The sequence below is a fragment of the Heloderma suspectum genome, chromosome 4, assembly GCF_057233095.1.
Source record: "Heloderma suspectum isolate Gila_16-S chromosome 4, 16-S_ref, whole genome shotgun sequence".
Taxonomy (NCBI): Eukaryota; Metazoa; Chordata; class Lepidosauria; order Squamata; family Helodermatidae; genus Heloderma; species Heloderma suspectum.
In genome coordinates this window covers 312,502,479-312,523,618 of record NC_139461.1, presented here as the reverse complement: position 1 = coordinate 312,523,618, position 21,140 = coordinate 312,502,479, and the positions used below count along the sequence as shown (strand labels likewise).

Genomic DNA, 21,140 nt, shown 5'->3' with positions numbered 1-21,140 from the left:
TTTCCCCTCCCCCTATTAACCAGTGTGATTGAAGCTTCATTTAAAAATGATTTTCGGAAGAGGGGCAGCCTTTGATGCCTTTGTCCCCCTCATGCCCCAGTGAAATATGTTGATGAACACGTCCCTGAAAATTTGCTTATTACAGAATACAGTTTCAGCATCGTCTGCCTAGATTCTATCATAATTTTTGCATCAAAATAAATATATGGGATCATGAGAAAAATGAAATAATTATATATCCCCATATATAATCCATAAATAACGCCCCGCCCCCCTGATCCACAGACAAGGAGACACCTGTGACGCCTTCCCCGTGTCGGATGGCACGCGGGAGAGGAGGGGGAGGAGCTCTGCGTGGCAGGCACATGCCTGGAGTTGCGGGGGCCGGTGGGTGGGTGGGTGAGTGGGAGGCCAAGGCCCCCGGGGCCCTGCCCCGGCCAGACTGTTCCTCCCCCCTTCTGCCACCCTCTGGCACGGAGTCGCCCGTACCAGTTGTTCTTTTCACTGTCTGCCAACATGCCGCCGTCGTGAGATATAAATAATAGATGAGCATCTCGGCGCGCCTGGTGCGTGTCCTCTGGCCTGTTCGTGCCCACCTGCAAGAGCAGAGCTTTCCAGGCGCTGTGCTGGAGGGGAGAAGCAAAGCCACCGGGGATCCGCAGCGGTGCCTGGGTCAACAGGGAAGCCGAGGGAAGGACGGGAAGCGCCTCGTCACCCCCGGCCCAAAGCTTCCCAAGCGCTGCCAGGATGAGGAACAGCACAGGCCAACCGCCTGCCCCAGGACAAGACCTCTGGCACAGCTGCAGCGGCCTCCGAAGGCGACAACAGCTGGGACTGCTTAGCCTGGGGAAAAGGAGCGTCAGGGCAGACGTGACAGAGGTCCACAGAATTATGCCTGGGGTGGGGAGTGTGGACAGAGAGACATTTCTCTCCCTCTCTCAAAACACTAGAACCCAACAGGGTTCTCCCATGAAGCAGATTGGTGGGAGATTCGGGACAGATACAAGGCAGTCCTTCACGCAGCGAAGAACTATGGAATTTGCTACCGCTGCTAAAATGCTGTTTTAAAATGCTGTTTTAATATAATTTTAATTGTATTGTTTAATTTATATTTTAACTTTTGTATATTTTTCTATGTTTTAGTTGTATATGTTTTAATTTTTGTAAGCCGCCTTGTGTCCCAGTACTGGGGAAAAGGCGGGGTATAAATAAATATAATAATACATAATAATAAATAATAATACCGCAGGATGTAGTGATGGCCACCAGTTTGGATGGCTTTAAAAGGGGGGTTGGACAAATTCCTGAAGGAGAAGGCTATCGATGGCTACTAGTCCTGTTGGCTATGTGTTACCTCCAGTACCAGAGGCAGGGAGCCTGTGTACACCAGTTGCTGGGGAGCATGGGCGGGAAGTTGTTGTTGCACTCATGACCTGCTTGTGGATTTCCCATGGGCAGATGTTTGGCCACTATGTGAACTGAATGCTGGACTAGATGGACCCTTGGTCTGATCCAGCATTGCTCTTCTAACGTTCTCATGTTCTCTGTCATTAGGCTCAACCTCTGAGGCTTCTGAGTTGGGTCCATTAATTGTGGGCTCGATGTGGGCAGTAAATTGGTACCAAAGGTATCATCCCTTTGGGGCATTCCTTTGGTGCCAAGCCAGGCCCCAGCTTGGAGGGTGGGGAGTGAAGACTCTTACCATATACTGTAATTAACATTTTGATTGTTAACTGAAAGTTGGGTCCTTTAAAAAGTTTTGAATCTCTGGAAGCTGTGTCATCTGCTTTAAACTCTGGGCTGAGTTATCTTTATCCTGGGCAAGCTTATCAAAGCCATGATGCAGCTAGGAGCTGGGAAGGGATGAATAAGTGGCCATGACCACGAAGGGGCCACCATGCACGCAAATATGAGCAGAGGGAGCTATAGTGGTGGAGGACCGAGATGGCAGGTGAAGGGAAGGCAAATTAGTAACGTACGTGCCATCTCCTCTTCCCATCTGTCCTTCGACCGTGATAACACTGGTGGCTTGTTCTGCAGGCACCTTGAGTAGCTGAAAGTGCTGTTAATGAACGCCAGGTCAGGTCATGGGAAGGTTTTTGCAGTCAACAACCTCATTAAGGAAGAATGCGCAGCTCTTCCTTGCATAAAAGAGGTTTGGTTAGATGGAAAGGGGCTGTAAACCTCTCAGATCTGTCCACCAGGCTACCATGTACAGCACCAATCCAGACTTGGGTGGGAAGGAGAATGGATTGGCTTGCTCCACCTAGAGCAAGAAATTTGTTATCCCCATTTTTCCACTAAAAGACAGATGGATGAATCTCAGCAGCTAGTCAAATCAGACATTATTTGCTTATTTATTGAAAAGTAAGGAGATAATTAGCCATGGTTTATTGTAAGGATTATAATTACATATATATGATAAGATTTTTTTGTAATTTGTAATTTTGTGTATATCGTGTGAATCTATATAAACTTGGAATTAAAAAATGTAACAGTCAATGTGAAGATCACAAAAATAGCAGAACAGCAGTCAGATAAATATATTAAACATATAAAACTCAGCAGAAGAGATAAACCAGAGTTTAAAAAAACAGGGCATATTACATGCTGCAGTGCATGTGCAAATAAAAAGGACATAAACTGGGAACCAAGTGAACGTCCCTGGGGAGCGCATTCCATACCACTATCATAACCACTCTCCTTAGACTCCACCCACCTGAGCTCCAGTGTTGGGTTGGGACAGGCTGCTCTGATAGAGAAGTGTCCTTCTGGTGTCCAATCTGTTTTTATGTTCAGAAAAAGCTCCTTCCTGTACTTGCAATCTCTGAAACCTCTGTAGGCGAAAGCATCCAGCAATGGGCCCTCTGCATAAGGCCGTTGCTAGCTGACAAGGCAGTTCATATAGAAAAAAGAGCCCCTAAAAAAAAAAAAGAAAGAACAGGTGCAAGCCTCTATGACTCATACCCCACCATGCTCCATGGTGCCCATCATTTGTGTCTAGCAGCCCACCAGGGCCTTGATAAACCTCTTTAGGGGAGTTTCCTGCCTGCCTGGGACTTTTAGGGAGCAATCCTATGGCCACTAGACACTGTCCAGAGGGCCATAGGATATGCTCTATTCCGGGAACCGACCTCAGAGCCTGCACTCCGAGGTTGGTTCCTGGAAATCTGACTTCCCCCTTCTTCCACACTCAGAGGCAGCACAGCGAAGCCCCGTTCTCCGTGCTCAGAAGATGAGCATGGAGTGACTGAAAAGGGGCAGGGCAGGGGGGCATCCCAGGGCGGGAAGACCGGAGCAGAATGTACAGCACATCCTGTGTCATACGGCAGCTTCCTCTCCTCGTTTTCCTCCCGCTCCAGTGCTTTGTTGTTGTCCAGTCGTTCAGTCCGACTCTTCGTGACCCCATGGACCATAGCACGCCAGGCCTTCCTGTCCTGTGCTCTCTCCCGGAGCATGCTCAGGTCCATATTCATTGCATCAGTGATGCTATCTAGCCATCTCATCCTCTGCCGTCCCCTTTTCCTTTTGCCTTCAGTCTTTCCCAGCATCTGTCTAGCGAAAAAGAGCAAAACAGGAGAGGCGTGGAGGGAACGACACCCCCCCCCCATGCCTCTCCTGCCTTGCTTAGGATAGGCGGTCGCCTCCGAGGTCGGAGGCAGCCGCCCAGCTATTTAGGATTGCGCCCTTAAGAACATAAACATCACCATGGTGGATCAGATAGAGGGTCCATCTAGTCCAGCATTCTGTTCACACAGTGAACAACCAGCTGCCTCTGGGAAACTCACAAGCAGGACCTGAGTGCAACAGCACCCTCCCACCCATGTTCCCCAGTAACTGGTGTCCATAGGCATACTGCCTCTGATACTGGAAGTAGCATAAAGCCATCAGAACTAGTAGTCATGGATAGCCTTCTCCAGGAATTTGTGCAATGCCCTTTTAAAACTATCCAAGTTGGTGGCCACCACTGCATCTTGTGGAAGTGAATTCCATAGTTCAATTATGTGCTGTGTGAAAAAGAGGGGCTGGGGAGAAGTACCTGGCCAGTATAATTCACTTGGCTAGCACATTGTGCCAGCCTGGTTTAAGCTTTCCCTATGTGATTCATTAATGTTTTTGCATGGCTGTGAGAGCTGGACTATAAGGAAGGCTGAGCGCCGAAGAATTGATGCTTTCGAACTGTGGTGCTGGAGAAGACTCTTACGAGTCCCCTGGACTGCAAGGAGGTCAAAACAGTCAATCCTAAAGGAAATCAACCCTGAGTGCTCATTGGAAGGACAGATACTGAAGCTGAAGCTCAAATATTTTGGCCACCTAATGCGAAGAGAAAACTCTCTGGAAAAGACCCTGATCCTGGGAAAGACTGAAAGCAAAAGGAGAAGGGGACGGCAGAGGATGAGATGGCTAGATAGCATCACTGATGCAATGAATATGGACTTGAGCACACTCCGGGAGAGAGCGGAGGACAGGAAGGCCTGGCGTGCTATGGTCCATGGGGTCACGAAGAGTCGGACATGACTGAACAATACATCTAGAGATCCACCATAGTATAGTGGTTAAGAGTTTGAGCTGCAAATTGGGAAGTTCTCAGTTGGAATCTTGTCTGTGCCACAAACTCATTAGGTTAGCCTTCTCCAAACTGTTACTTCCAGATGTGTCGGATTACAACTCCCATAATTCCTCACCTTTGGGGCCTTGCTTACTTCTCCTAAAAGTGTCTTATTCCTCCGTGTACTACCCTCCCAGCCACCCTCTTGGTTCCTATATACCTCCTCTTTCCATGCACGTTCATCCTTGGTGAGGTCATTAGAGTGCACAGCATATAAGAACGTAAGAGCTGCGCTGGATCAGACCAAAGGTCTATCCTGATCAATGCAGTGGCCAACCATATGCCTCTAGGGAGTTGACAAGTAGGACATGATGACGGCAACAACCCCCACCCCCCAACAGTCCTCTCATAACTGGTATTCAGAGGCAGATCAACTGATACAGCAATAGACATCCATCCACTGGTAGCTACTGATAGGCTAATCCTCCAAGAATTTAACTAATCCCCACTTAAAACCATCCAAGTTGTTGGCCACCACCGCATATTGGTATATAGACCTAAATCAGGGAGGGGACATGGGTGCACCCACCCAGCTGCTTTGTAGATCTTTGCATGTTTAGCGAAGTGTTGAAATTGTTCTGCAGTGCATTTGGCAGGATGTGCTTACAAAGCTCCCATAATTGGGAAACCTACCATATCAGGGTTTGCGACTGCAGTTGCAGCTTTGTAAGCACATCCTGCCATAGTCAGACAGACATGCTTACAGAACCTTCTTCAGAAATTTGTGTGAAACACGTTTAGATCCAGAAGGCACTCAGGGACATTGGGTTATGGAGTGGCTTATCTGCATGCACATTCCCCAATTTAGGTCTACTCCTGCTGTAGAAGCGAATTCCATATTTTAACTGTGTGCTGTGTGAAGTTCTTCCTTCCATCCGTCTTGAATCTCCCACCATTCAACTTGATTGGATGATCCTGGGTTCTAGTATTAGGAGGAAGAAAATGTCTCCACTTTCTCCACACCATACATAAGTTTATAGAACTCTTATGCCCTGCCACCTCCTCACCTTTTTTCTAAGTGAAAACCCCCAAATGTTAGAACCTTTCCTCCTCACTTTGATGGCAGTTTTCTGCACCTTTTCCAGCTCTACAGTATCCCTTTTTGAGGTGTAGTGACCAGAACTGTATGAAGTATTCCAAGGGCAGCTGCACCATTTATTTGTATAAAGACATGATACCGGCAGTTTTATTTTAGATTCCTTTCCTAATGATCCCCAACATGGAATTGCCTTTTTCAGAGCAGTTGTACACTGGGTCAATGTTTTCATCAAACTATCCATCAAAACCCCACAATCCCTTTCCTGGTCAGTCACTGTGAGCTAAGACCCCATCAGCATCCATGTGAAGTCAGGATTTCTTGCCCCAATGTGCATCGCTTTACACTTGCTTACGCTGAATCATGTCTGCCATTTAGATGCCCATTCCCCCAGTTTGAGAGATCCTTTTGGAGCTCTTCGCAATCCCTTTTTGTTTTTACCAACATGAATATTCTAGTGTCATCCGCCAACTTGGGTCACACTGCTCACCAATAATGCCAGATAATTGATGAACAAGTTAAAAAGCACCTAGATGTGTGGTCCATCTCCTTTCCCTTCAGTGATCTGGTGGAATCCCCAAACTTATTTTAGGCCAATTGCCTTCCAAGATGTAAACTTGTGCACATTTCCCATGGCCACCCTCTCCATTTGGAGAAATGAACCACATTTATGGACATCATTTAATAAAGAAAGAACAAGAGAATGTTCAATTATAGAAGAACACTGACTTTAATAAAACAATGATAAATGTTCAAGGTAAACGTTGTAGAAACTTTTTTTTTCATTTCCAGTAAAAAAAACAAAAAACGATTTCCGGCTCAGTTATAGTTGCTTGCTTTGGTACTGAACTTCTGATCCATGAAGCTCATAAAAAAATTTGAAACACAAAGACAGTTTGTCATTTTTAAAAAAGGTTATATAAAACACACAGTTTTGACATTAAAAAGTCTAAAAATATAGCACCAACAAAAGAAGGGGAAGGCCTTTTAAACACAATGACATTTCTGAAATACAGCTTTTTAAAAATGCAGTTAAAAGGTGGGTTTGGCCCAGGCAAACACAATTTAGCTATTGCTACTTTTTGTTCAGTTTAACAAGAATAAAGTCTTGTTTCCCTTGTTCTACTTTGCTTTCCAAAACTCATCCTCCTTTGATTTGAGGATTTGTAATTTTAATAATGAGGAAACAGAAAAACAGAAAGCCTAAATTTGCTTGCAGAACTGGAAGGGGCAAATTGGAAACCAAAAAAAAAGGCAGGGGGACATAAGCAGAAGGCACATATGGTTAATTCCCTTTCTTGAATTATATGTATTCACATTTCTATTTCAGCCATGCAGTCTCCATGGACAAAACTTGAGTCTATGGGATTCCACATAGTCCCTGCTCATTCACTCACTTGCAGCACACTGGTCTTAAGATCCTTTCAGATGGCAGCAAATTCAGTGCACTTCCAGGGATGACAGCTTAGCACATGGGAGGGCGGTGATTTCAAGTCCAAATATTTCAAAGAAGTCAAACTATAAGCCACATACAATCTTCTCTACAACACTGTCATCAAATGGATATGATTGTCCACCACCTATAGGTGCATCCCAGGGGTGGGGAATGTGTTGCCCTCCAGATGTTGTTGCATTGCAACTCCCATCATCCTTTGCTATCAGCCATGCTGCTGGGGCTGCTGGGAGTTGCGATCCAATAGCATCTGGAGTGCTACATGTGTCCCACTCTGAGTGTATCCAAAGCACTCATGCACACACACACACACACACACTCACATGAGATACGGACTTCTACAGCTTCTCAAATTTAGTACCCCAGCTATAAGTGTCTGCCAAGGCATTTCTAGGTTACTGGCATTAATTCACAGACAGTACAGGCTCCAGCATGTCCCTGAGACTCGACACTAAGACCGTGGTTCTCAAAATACCTTACTATGGAGTAGGAGCCATGAAGTCAATAGAAGAACTCTAGAGTGAGCAGTTTGAGAACCGCAATGGTGGTACTAATGAGAGAGATTATGCCTGAGTCGTACAGTAGGTGAAAAGACGGAGGAGGAGTGAGGGTGGTGGTAGTAGACATGCCACATCTGGGGTTATCGTCACTGCTTTGAATTCTCATAGATTCTCAAGCAGACACTTTCCTGAGCTGAGGCTGCTGTTCTCCGTGAAGATCCCAGGTGGGTAGGGAAGAACAAAAGCAAACAGTCAAATCTCACCATTGATGCCATGCTGGCTGGAGAGAAATCTGAGCAAAGCTAACATCTCCAAAGTTCTATGGGGAGATGGGGTGGTGTCTCTGCCACTCTTAGGGAGCAATCCTATGGCCGCTAGTCAGCGTCTAGACAGCCATAGGATATGTCCGTTCCTGGAGAACCGCCCCACCGCCCTGCGTTGCCTCGCAGGCAACTCGGAATGGCCCCGCACTCAGAAAACGAGCACATGAAAACGGGGCGTTCCGGGGCGGGGAAGGTGGAAATGCTGGTACTACACATCCTATGTGTCATCCGGCAGCCTCCTCCCTGGCTCTACCTTCCCATGCCTAGACAGCTGGAATGGGCTGTCGAGCCACAAATGCAGGGCGGCTGAAGCTTCTCCAGCCCTGCATTGGATAGGCGGTGGCCTCAGAGTTCAGAGGCGGATAAATATATTTGGTATTTGTTCAATGACCTCAATGCAGTGGTTGCTCTACACCTCAAATACTGATGAACAGTGGGAAACTGGTTCTTGGCCAATTTAGTGCAATCCATAGGGACGGTCTCCTGCTGTTCATAATCCACTGAAATGAATGGGAGCGGTGCCCTTGTACTGCTCTCAGTTCATGTCATCAGAACAGCCATACTGGATCAGACCAAGGGTCCATCTAGTCCAGCTTCTGTTCACTCAGGAGATCTTCCCAATGGCCAGTGCTGTTTGTCAGTGTTGCTTGTTTCTTGGTGTTTCTTCCAGCCTGCTGGTCTCACAGTTTTACATCCAAGTGAAGTGGCAATCTCTGAAGGCACATGTGGTGGTGGGTTAGAAGGGCAAAACCCCCAGCAACATCTGAGGCAGCAGATCAGCTTGATTTGGAGAAATCCCCCTTTCCTGACATGTGGCACAGATGCAGCTGAGAAGGGAAAGAACCATCAAACCGCATCCTCCATGGGAAAGAAGCCATTGAAATGCTTAGTCCAGAACTGCATCATATAGAGAAAGAAGTATAACTTAGATCCCAGGTCTTTTTAACTGTACAGGTGAGTGTGCAAAAGTCTGTAGCAAATGTTGCCTCAGTGCTACTTATTAGCACTTGGCAGAGGTGAGAAGGCTGCAGAGAGATGACTGAATTACAACAGGTAGGCTGTCAGTCCAACAGGACCTACAAAAATCGAGGATTACCTTTATTCCCTGGTAGATGGATCTTATTTCCATCCCAGTCTTGTCCTTTGTGTAATGAAATCAGTGGCAGAAGGTAATGTCAGTTGAAAAATCAAGCTAACATTCATGAAAAAATAGCAGCATCAAGAAGGACCAGAGCTGATGTCCCTCTATATGAAGTCCATTTGGGGCAAGGCAAACAATGGGTGATGTGCATCTTGCAGGTTAAGGGTCCTCAGAGAGTTCTTCAGTTGCTCCTCTGGTAAGAGGACCATGCAGTCTGCAGAATTTCTCAGAAAAAAAGAAGTCTTTCTTGCCAATCTGCAGCATACGGATTTGTAGAATTTCCTTTTGGCACAGTCATTTCTCTTTTCTCAACCCTGAAAGCCAAGAGCATAATCCACTGGGAACATCTCTGCTCAAGCCCCTCTGAAATGACTCGAACTTGTGCAAATGCTCAGAGAAGCTCTTGCACTGTGCCTGCTCACTTCAACAGGGTGTATGCAAGAGAAATCCAAGAGGACTACATTTAGTTTCTCTTCTGTAATATACCCCTAAAATTATTATTTATGTTAAAACCATTTTTGTTGTTGTCCTACTGTATAACAACAATATATGCACCGGGATGCATATGGCAGGGCGTTGTTTTCTTTTGCTCTAACTAGTATGATTATCTTACAGTTCTGTTTCAGTTAAATCCCTTTCTAGGAATTTCCACATTCTCAGATAATGCTGTAAAGCAGCAGCCAAAGTCTTTTTTCCCCAAAAGATTTTTGGTTTTATATAAAAAAAATCTTTTAAAAAGTGGGAGCAGGGGAGAGAGAAAGGAAGGAAGGAGATGGCTCTCCTGATTTTTCCAGTGTGTAAACTGTATAAAACACAATAAGGATGGCTCATTGCTATAGTTTTGGTTTCTTAGTGAATGTTCCTTGAGATATTCTTTTTCTCCTCCCTATTTCAAGTTCAGTGTTTTTCAGAAATCAACTTTTCACTCAGGCAGTAACCGAGTAGCCGTTTCTCATGAATATGGCATGATTAATGTTGTTGCCACGCCCCTGACATACACACAAGTATTTTCCATGCCAGGTAAGTGGAGGTCGACTGATCCTTTAAGAAAGTCACTGTTGATTAAAAGGGAGCTTCCCCTAAGGTCTCCTCATGCGGCTGTCCTTTCCTACCAGTGCCCAGGGTCAGGTGGGTTTAGATGTCATGCTATGGAGGAGGGAAACATTTCTGGTCTGTTCTTGTCCTTCCCTCCCAGGGCCGCTTGATCAGAGGAGACCTGGGCACCCCTGCTGTCTAGTCGCAGGCAAAATAATCCTTGAGTGGAGCAAATAGGTGGCGGATAACCGGGACACTCCATGACCTGCCCAGCAGCTTCTGGCGAGCTCCACGGCCCATGTTGGACAAATCTGTGTAGTGGAGAGGGAAGCCAAAGATCCTGGAAAGAGCAGCAAAGAGACAGAAGCGTTAGCACAGCATTTTCCAGAGGTCAAACGTCGGCCTTTTCCGCGGGGAGGTAGTGAAACATGCGGACTCCCTGGCAGAGGGCCCGAGCTCTTACTTCCCTGCACGTTGGTACTGCTGGTTTTTGCAGCCCCAACTAAGCCCAAAGGCAAATAATAGCATGCATATTCTGTATGAGGGGAGAAAGGAAGAGGCTCTTGGCATACGTGGACTGTGTGCCAAAGGCACAGGAATGAAGTAGTGCGGATGCTGTGGAAGCACACTCAGCACCGTTTGTTCACACAGTCTCCTCTGCCCACGTGAGGTCCAGTTCAGGGGGAGGCCGGTTCTGCCTCATTGCAGAAAAAGCTGGCTCTGCCCAATGCTGATTGGCTGGTGTCTGTGAGATCATGGAAGCCACCTCCCCAAGCAGCTTCTAAAAGTATTTTAGAACGGGTTGTCCTTTAAAAAAATAATAAGGGACCGGTTGATGTTTTGTTGAATAAATGTACATATGGTGTCTTAAAAGTACAAAAAGGACTGAAGGACCAGGCCCGCAGTCTGGGGGTCATTTTGGACTCCCAGCTGTCCATGGAGGCTCAGGTGTCAGCCGTGAGCCGGGCAGCACTGTACCAACTCCATCTGATATGGTGGCTGCACCCCTACCTTCCCAACCATCTGCTCCCATCAGTAGTTCATGCCCTGGTCTACTCTCACCTAGACTACTGTAATGCACTCTATGTGGGGCTACCCTTGAAGATGGTTCGGAAGTTGCAGTTGGTGCAGAATGTGGCAGCCCGCTTGATTAAAGGCAGCCATCGGTGAGACCACATCACTCCAGTGCTGAAGGAGCTGGCCTGGTTACCAGTTGTTTTTTGGGCCCAATTCAAGGTGTTGGCATTGACCTTTAAAACCCTATATGGTTCCAGCCCAGTCTATCTGAAGGAGCGCCTCCAACAACACCAGGGATGCCTCTCAATGAGAAGGTCCCTCTGTCTGCCCCATCAGCCAGGACAGCTAAGCTGTTGAGGACTAGGGAGGGGGGCTTTTCTGTGGTGCCCCCCACTCTGTGGAATTCCCTCCCTAGTGACCTCCGCCATGCCCCCTCTTTGACGAGCTTCCACTGGGCTTTAAAAACCTGGCTGTTCAGGAGGGCATAACGTTGGCATTTGGGGTACGTTAGGTTTTTTTTAGAATAGTGTTGTTTTGTTATGTTGTTTTGTTCAGTTGATTATGTAAATTTATTCGTATTGTATGCTGCCTAGAATGGCTGGGCAGCCGGTCAGATGGGCGGCTAATAAATCTAATATTTTTTTTTTTAAATAAGAAGGACCTGGAGAAGGACCTAGGCTCTCTCTAGCCCCCATTTTGTAACCTCTTCCCATATTCCCTCCATCTCCACTTCCCCCAACATTCTAGTCTCACGTTTTCCATCCCAACAAATCTAGCCTTTGTTCCCCTGATTCAGCAGCCCTTTCAAATGGTGCTGCACACAAAAAACAACGGCCTCAGCATTCACATGGTGACATGATCTTCTCAAAGCAACCCCATACTGGACAGCCGCTACTTTACAAGATCCAAATGCTAAAAAAAGTCTTTTCCCAATGTGGTAAATCAGCAATCCCTTTTTCATGAGAACCTTTCAAGCAACTGACACCCCTACCTCAAAACGTGCTTGGCCTCATTAAGGCTGCAATCCTATACACACACTTACCTAGGAGTACATCTTATTGAACTCAGTGGGACGTACTTATGGTGAAAGGGTTGTAGGAGTAACTAAACCACACCAATAAATAATAAATGTCTGTCCCTGTTCAAGAGATACAGACTGGAGTCTTCCTCACTATCCCAGAACAGACTGTTCGAAACAACGCATTTCCCACGCACCTCTTCCCAGCCTGGCCTGCTCCCCTATCACCTTCCCACCCCAATGCCCTCCCCCGCTTCCTCTTTCCCAGCCCCACATCTCACCTTTCTAGTTCAGTGCACCACAAATTGTCGTCTTTGCCATTCATGCGCACGGGAAGAGCCTGGGCTTTCCCCTGCCTGATCGAATTGGACTTTGTGGTTATGGTCTGGACCTTTTTCAACTGAGGAAGAAAAGCAAAAAGAGCCACATGAGTGCACCAAAAGGAGCATCAATGGCACAGATGCCAGAAGGAGTGTGGAAGTGGCAGCAGGTAGCACTATCCCCACAGCCAACAAGGAGGGGAGGGGGGCGCGGCTTGCTGTCCAGTGATTTCAAGCTTCCCATTCATCTGCCAGAAATGCACTCAGACATCACTGGTATGCCTGTTTTTCTGCGCAGAGCCTTTTTGAAAGAGCTGTTTCCCTCGTCAGAGGCACAGGAGGCATCCTGACAGCTAAAAATATCCAGTCAGCCCTCAGAAGAGGATCAGCCATCAAGAATGTGGAAGGGGTCTTTGCACACACACAGGCATCTTTTAATCTGAGGAGACAATGTTGCTCAGCAGAATGTCCCCCCATCTCCAGCCAAAAAATCCACTTTTGGCTTCGTGTTGTAACTGTCACATTTCCGGGATGTTTCACATTTTTGCTCATGGGCGGAGGGCAGGGGAGACAGAAGTGTCTTGCTATTTCATTTTGCAAAGGAGGCCACAGGGAGAACCACACGGGGGGAGGGAGGGCATCAGGAGAAACCAGGGCTGGGGTTGAAACACAGAGGTTGAGAGGAGGAGGCAGAACAGACAGTGGAGAGGCACCGTGTCTGCCAGGCAGCATGTCCGCTGGTAATTACAGAACGACCAGGCGATGTTGCCCAAGAGACCCACAACCCTCTAGAGCATTCTTCAGCATATCAGAGAAAAAACGAACTGGGAAGGGTGTTGAGCCGCAGAGCTTACCTTTGCTGTCCTACTGTACTCCAGGCAATCCTGAAGTTCAAGTTTATCACCTTTTGAAGCTACCAAGGGCCTAAGAATAGACCAAAATCATGACAGGCTGAAATCATGACAGACTGAAAACCCAGCATATAATCAGAGCAGCCGACCCACCCTGGTGTCCTCCAGATGTGCTGGACTACAACTCCCACAATCCCCCAGCCAGCATAGCTGAGGGGATGGGACTTGTAGCTCAATGCATCTGGAGGACACCAGGGTGGGGACGGCTGTTTTATAGGATACACTGAACACACTGGGAGGAATATACCTTGGAAACACTTTCGAGTAGCTTCAGTTGCCAAGGCAACCTCACCATTACTAGAAGAACAGAATCCTGAGAACAGACTGCACATCCCTCTGTACACCTATTTCCCCTGCTACGAAACTGTGAGTTGTGAATCAAACTTCCTTTACATTCAAGTTTTATTTTACATTCAAGTTTTATGTAAAGTTTTCCTTTACATTCAAGTAAATTTTAACCAAATTCCTGTTCACTCAAGACAAGGGGGGGGGGGGGCGCTGCAACAAATGTTGCAGTGTGAAGTGCTTCTGTTCAGGGTTCCTGCCACTTTGTTCCATTTCTCCTCCCCCACCGTTAGCATTCTGCGCCCAGTGAGCATGCTCACTCCTCATTGGGCTGTTTTTAGGGGAGATCTCCATTTTGAGATTTGAGGGGTTGGGATGGACATACTTGCACTCAACCTTAGCTACATTTTATTATTGTTGTTGTTGTTGTTATTATTATTACAGCTTGTATCCCACCAATTTCCCTGAAAGAGGACACAAAGTGGTGAATGTTCAAAGTTAACAATACTTAAAACAATCTTAAAAACTGAAATATATAACAACAATACGTTTATAAAAACAGCAGATAACCAAAAGGGCTAAAGCACACTCTGGGCTACTAAAACTTTTGACCAAATCTCTTCTCAAAGTGCCAGGTTTTTATGTATTGCCTAAAACAGTCCCCTGTTGGCAAAACATTCCATAAGGTGGGTGCTACCACCGAACAGGCCCTAGACTTGGTGGCTGCATGCAAGCTTCATGACGCCAGGAACTCTGGAGCATATGGCGAGGAGCATATGGAAAAAAGCAGTCCAGGTATCCAGGCTAGCTATCACACGTGGGGTGGACCATGACACACGGACGCAAGAGAAACAAGAGCACTTCCTAATTACCTGTTCATCCCAGGCAGGTTGCCCCAGAAATATCGTGCTCTGTGTGCAGCTGAGACCTTGACAGCATCGATCATAACTGGGTTACACTGGAGAGAAAAGGGAGGATATTTAGGGAGAAACTGCAGAATAGCTCCAAATTCCTATGAAAGGAGGGTTAGATGCTGAATGAAAAAGTAAAGAACAGCATTTGCCTCCAAAAACCAATACAAAAAAGAGTTACGGTGCAATCATATACATGTTTAGACAGAAAAATGTCCCACAACTCCCAGCATTCCCATGCTGGCTGGGGAATGCTGGGAAGTGTAAGACTTCTTTCTGTCTAAACATGCATAGGATTGTGCCTTTTAAGGTATGAAAACCTCTGAAATATAATGTATACCAGGGGTGAGGAAACCTCTGGCTGTTGCACAACTCACGCCGTCCCTGACCATTGGCCATCCACCAACTCTGGAGGGCCACAGGTTCTCCAGCCCTGACGTAAAGGTTTAATTCTATTAGATAATTAAAATCCTATGAAACATCAAGAAATGCAGTAACACAGATGCACCGATAGTGAACAAGTCACTGCACAATCAGAGCAAGTCCCAGCTGAGCCAAGTACTTAAGCACAGGGACACTCATCGTGAAAAGAGGAACATGCAGCTAATGTATATTTCTAGCCCTTTGGGATGTGTGGATTCCTGGGGAGATCAACATCAAATGCCACTCAGGCATTCGTCTGTTGCATTTCTATCCCACCTTTCCTCCAAGGAGCCAAAGGCAGCATACAGTCCCCCTCCTCTCCATTTTATCCTCACAACAACCCTGTGAGGTAGATTAGGTTGAGAGTCAGTGACTGGCCCAAACTCACCCAGCGAGCTTCATGGTCAAGTGGGGACTAGAACCCAGACCTCCTGAGTCCCAGCCCAGCACTCTCAACCACTATGCTACCCTGGCTATGGCCTTTACAGAGTTACATAGGTTATACAGTAGTTTAAATGACATCGCTTCCCCAAGGAGCCCTGGGAGCTGTAGTTTGGTGAGGGTGATCCCTATGCCCCATCCCCCATAACAGAACTACACTTCCCAGGGTTTCCTCGGAAGAATCACTGACTACTAAACTAGTTTACATCTGTGGTGTAGATGTGCTCAAAGACTGGCTTCTGCTGACAGTTCACTGAACTGGGTGCAGACAGCTGGAGAGGCCAGGTTGAAGCGATAGGCCCTGGTGGAAACGGCTGGCCCTTGGTGCCACAGAGCAGCGCAGAGCAATCAGCAGCTTTTACCTCCAGAAAACGAGAGATGTCCCTCTTGTCATTGACTCTCATGGCAACGACATTCTCAAATAGCCAGAAAAAAGGCCGCTCTTCTCCAGCTTTGGGGCGTGCAAAAGTCAGGAGGTGATAGAATTCAAAAAACAGCCTTCCGGTCCCCTCTGCAAGAGTGAGAAGAGGTGGGTCAAAGGAGCATTTGGCATCAGAAAAGCCCCGGGCTGGGATCAAGAGCGAGGGCACCCGTCCCCTTAAGTCTGAAGTCCGTGAAGGGCAAGGACTGCTCACCATACAAGCCCTTCCTGGCAGGATTCACAATGGAGAGATCGTTACAGGGACTCCCGCCAATCACCAAATCGAATGGGCCCCATTCATCAATCTACAACAGACAGAGAGATGACGGTCGGGTTTAACATGATCAAATACAAAGCTACAATGTTCTGTGTCTAGTTTTTAATTCTAGATTTCACCCGCGAGGTGGAAACATCCGTGTCACCGGAACAAACGTTTGCCTTGCCTTTCCCTTGAAGCCGGCCTGCATTCCACGCTATAACCCGTGTGGCCCTGGCTCCCCTGTGACTGCAGCCAAGGCCCTTCCAGCCCAGAGGCAGCAAGCAAAGCCTGCTGACCAGCCAAGCAAGCGCTAAATGGGCCCTCTCCTTCCAGCCACAATGCAGCACCCCTGGCCTCCGCCAGCTCCCAATCCAGTCTTCTGAGCCTTGCAGAGCTGGTGAAACCCCAGTCCTGGGTATTCTCTTGCCGCTCACGTGCAGGAAGCCAAGACTGTTGCTCTTGCCTGCCCTGTCTCCCCCAGCCTCAGCTTCTGCCCTCCCTTGTGCTCTGGCTCACTTCTCAACTTACTCCAGGTTGCCTCTGTGGACTCCACCCTCTGCTCCCTCTCGAGTGACCCACAGGCAGCTTCTGCTCCCCAAGAGGACTGGATAATGGGCTCTGTCATGGCCACCAAATCAGGGTCCGCTCCAGAGGGAGGCACTGTCAGGAATTTGCCAGATTCTCAAACCCCCAAAGGGGCTTGAACTCCCCAACTGCCGCCACTCTCGCTTTGCAGGATGCAGTGAATGAGGTCAGACACAGCATGGCAGATGCCCCAGCTCTTCCAGGGGAAGGGAGCCCGCTGAGGGTGCCTCACCTCAGAGCCCCTCAAATCCCGGAGCTGCCACTGCGCTGGATACCCAGGCCAGGCTCCCAGCACCACAAGCCAGTGATCTCTCAAGTACATGCTCAGTGCATCTCCTTACATTTCTCTTGGTTATATTCCTAACATCATGCACATATTTGATGTTCCCTTCATGCCGCACAGTTCCCACAGCTATGGATTCTTCACAGATCTCAGAAGCAACGTATTTCTCCACTTTGATGCCTAGATCCCGCAGAACCAGGTATCCTGTTGAGTAGAAGCATCTCGGGTGAGAAAACGTTATGTAGACAGTTTTGGATCCCTCTTGATTCCCCCACCAACTGGCCCCTAAATATCCATCCTGTGCTGTGGGAGACTTGATGTGCAGCATTCACATCCTCTGACAGAAAACCACAGGAGCTGTAACATTTATGTGCATGTGCTGATCACTGCTTAGGAATGCAGACTGACTTCTCAGTGCAGAGCTGGGCATGCAGCACGCGCACGCGATGTCATCTGATGGGAAACAACACCGCAAACCAACTGTCACTTTGTGACTGTCACGTAGTGATGAGCCAAAAACAAATCATGAGCACCTTGGGGTAGGCTGGGAATGGCAGCATGGGATACAGATAAAAAGCATGGAGAGTAGTAGAAATGGTATCAAATTAACCAGACTGGCCTTAACGAAGGAGAATACAGGCCATCCGGAAAGTTGCCAAACTTTGCGGAAGGAGAGGCCGACCACCACTGTGGGATGAGCTGTCCTTAGTAGTGATGATGAATGTTCTTGTCCATCCTCACATTGACCTAGTAAGGTAGAGTACCATTTTTCCCAACAGTTATAATTTCACATCGTTAACGTGCCCTCAGTACGCTACGGTTTGTTCCCAGCACAGAGACATCACAGTCCCTACGTGGGGGGCTTGTAACGGAAAGAAATTACAAGACCAACATGTGACAGCCCACAGGTAAAGCATTTAACTGTGTAAGTGTCCCATGTGCTCCCATAATGTTTAAAAGTACTTACCACTGGGCCAGTCCATTTGCATCTAGCTCTAGCACACGAGATGCAGCAGCAGCACACCGCTAGCTGACTGCACTGGCACACACAGCGCAGAGTTAAGCTATGGAATTTACCACAAGATCCACATTTACATTTTCATGTAATGTTTGCATTTCATGTAACGCAAACATTACATGAAAATGGGCCAATTTCCATGGAAAGTGTGTTTAATCATTACAGGGCACAGACAAAAAGCTTAAACTGGTAAGTACTTTACCTGCTGGCCCCAATGCATCTGTGATAGGGGCCCTTTGGATCCTGCCCTAAAAACTGAGATAAAAGTGATGGAGAGCCAATGGTGAAGGGAACTGACCTTCAGTCATGCGGCAGGCCCACCGCCATGGCTAACCTGGAGGGTGGACCTGATTCCTAGCACAACGCATATTGGCTTGCGGCCTGTTACGAAGAAGCATTAATTGCCCCCAAACTACGGGATGTGCTCCCTCAAGAAGTTCAACTGACCCCCAATCTCTTGACCTTTAGAAAGGGTGTAAACATGCAGCCTTTCAATTTAACCTTTTAAAATGTGTAGTTTTTAATGTTTTAATTGTTTTTACTGTTTTTTGCTTTTATTCTTGCAAGGTTTTATTGTTTTAAATGTGTACACTGCCTTGATGGCTTTTTAGCAGATAAAGTGGTATATACATATTAATAAATAAAATACGTGAGGTGTCTTACCTGTTGCTATGCCATCAAAGAGTGACAGCACTCTGATTGGCCTTCTCTTTGCGGCTGGGATGGGAGGATAGATTTTTGGTGCCTCCTGTGACGAGTGGCAGAAAAAGGGTAAGCATGAAACATTCACTACCGGTCACCAGGGCCCATTACTCTAATCGCCACCTACATAGCTTAGTTGCCATGACAGGAAGCACCCTGATAGTACTGTAAGGTTGCTGTATCCAAGAACTGTAAATCTGGTTTACCCAAGTTGTGTACTATGCAGCTCAAATGTACTAGCTGTGCTAATCTGATTGACATAATTAATGTTATTAGTTTTAGGAAGATTTTTCACCTTGATCCTGCTGGGTATTATTTTTTATTGTTATTACTGTTGTTAGTATTCCCAAATCATGTTGATGGGCTGGATGAGGGCAAACAAACAGCAATTTGGTCCAGATAAGACAGAGTTATTGATCATGGGTGGCTCAGACCATCTAGGAACTGTTTTCCAGCCCTTTTCTGATCCATCAGATTCACAGCCTGGGCTCACTCTTGGATTTGTAGCTACTTGATTCTCTGGTTGCTGTTGGCCAGGAGTGCCTTTTTCTAGCTTTGCTTGGTATACCAGCTGCACCTTCTCAAGAAGGAAGAACCTTATAATCAAGACAAATGTCACAGCGACCTCTTGTTTGGATTAATGGAAAGCACTCTACGTGGGGTGGGATGTGGGATCCCCCCGTCTCCCAGGAGATCTGGACAGTCCCCTGACCGGACTAGCAACAAGCCCAAAGAGTGGCAAAGAAGTTGGACAGCTCCAGCCAGAGCCCATACAGGTGGTGCATTTCTGGTTCCTAGAGATGCCTTTAAACTGTGTTTGGAAACTATGACTAGTCCAGAATGCAAGCAGCCAGACTCCTCCCTCGGGCTGGCCAAAGCAAGCTTTAATTAATTAATTAATTGCATTTATATCCTGCCTTTTTTCCTCTGCGAAGAACCCAAGGTGGCGTACGTAATCCTCCTCGTCTCCATTTTATCCTCACAACAACAACCCTGTGAGGTAGGTTGGGCTGAGAGTCTCTGACTGGCCCAGTCACCCAGTGAGCTTCCATGGCCGAGTGGGGACTAGAACCCGGATCTCCCGGCTCCCAGTCCAACACTCTTGCCACTACACCACGCTGGCTCTCATCTACATCATCTATCCCCTATCCCCTCACCCCTATCCCAAAGGACCTGCACTGGTTACCAATTTGTTTCCAAGCCCCATTTAAAGGCCTCGTGTTGACTTTTAATGCCCTACATGCTGTCTCCTCGCACAGACCTTCTTCCTTGTCCTAAAACATATACCATGGGAGGTCCAGATGGTGGGCGGAAGCTCTGGAACTTTCTCAGCTCTGGCACCAGACTTTGGAATCCCCTCCCTGGCCTGGCTGATTCTCTCCCTGCTTTTAGAAAACTGGCAAAAAAAAACCTCTTCAGGGGGACTTGGTTGGTGCTCTACATCACACAGACTGCCGTTTTCATTGTGCAATTTGTTTTGCTGCCGTTAACTGTCCGACTTGCTGGGCTGGGCTGTTGCCTTTTTAATGTGATCAGTCTATGTAAGACAGAGGTGGGAAACATGCGCGCTCCCGGTGTCCTCTTTTGCAGCCCCCACCCTGCTCACTGCTGAATTTGGCACGGCAGCAAAAATTCAGCTCTTTGCCACCAAATTTCAATGACAAACCACTACAGAGCCTCAGAAAGGACAAATTTCGCTTGTTGTCAAGCTGAATTTGTCCTTTCTACAGCTCTCTAATGGTTTGTAAGTGCAAGGTGGCAACAGCAGGAGAGCAGCCCATGAAGGGATCCGGGCTGCTGCCCCTGATGTATGAAGACTGCAGACCAGAGGAGTCCAGGGGGTGGGTGGGGACTCTGTTTAAAGAGCTAGTCTAGTATAATGGTTAGAGCGTTGGACTGGGACCCGGGAGACGCAGGTTCTAGCCCCAACTTGGCCATGAAGCTCACTGGGTGACTTTGGGCCAGCCTAACCTACCTCACATAAAATGAAGAGAAACATCATGCACACCACCTTGGGCTCCTTGGAGGAAAGGCAAGATAAAAACTTAACTAAATTGATAATAATAATATCAACAACAACACCACCATGAATAGCAATAAAACTAAGAGGACAGAGAGGAACTGCCCGAGAGGAGTAAGAGAGGGAGCTGTGTCCGCTAGGGCCCTCTCCTCCCCAGCAAGAACCAGCTCCCATTCCTGCGACTGGAGGGGAGCTGGGCTCCTCTTCTCCACGCTTGGCTCCCGGGCCCCGCTCCCTTACGTATTCCTGCCCGTTCTCGTTGGTGAAGAACTCCTTCAGGCGCGTGCTCCAGTCATGCCGTCGCAGCAGCGCTCCGTAGCGCCTCTGGGGCTGGCACATAAAGCAGCTCCAGGGCTCCTCCTTCCGGGCGGCCTCAGCCGAGCCTCGCCCCACCAGGGCGTTCAAGCAATCCACGCAGAAGCACCTGCA

General features: G+C 47.5%; 1 protein-coding gene across 1 annotated transcript in view; it reads right to left on the bottom strand.

The window, feature by feature from the left end:
- Window positions 1-6,353: 6,353 nt before the first annotated feature.
- DNMT3B (DNA methyltransferase 3 beta) overlaps window positions 6,354-21,140 on the bottom strand; it is a 51,551-nt gene continuing 36,764 nt past the window's right edge. Inside the window, exons 13-21 of the mRNA XM_084854577.1 lie at window positions 20,952-21,135; window positions 18,653-18,737; window positions 17,030-17,175; window positions 16,059-16,149; window positions 15,786-15,934; window positions 14,521-14,606; window positions 13,307-13,376; window positions 12,414-12,532; window positions 6,354-10,437 (exon numbers count right to left, since the gene is read on the bottom strand). Of these exons, the coding sequence (XP_084710703.1) occupies window positions 10,296-10,437; window positions 12,414-12,532; window positions 13,307-13,376; window positions 14,521-14,606; window positions 15,786-15,934; window positions 16,059-16,149; window positions 17,030-17,175; window positions 18,653-18,737; window positions 20,952-21,135 (1,072 nt within the window). The 3' untranslated portion in view covers window positions 6,354-10,295. The remainder of the gene's footprint in view (window positions 10,438-12,413; window positions 12,533-13,306; window positions 13,377-14,520; window positions 14,607-15,785; window positions 15,935-16,058; window positions 16,150-17,029; window positions 17,176-18,652; window positions 18,738-20,951; window positions 21,136-21,140) is intronic.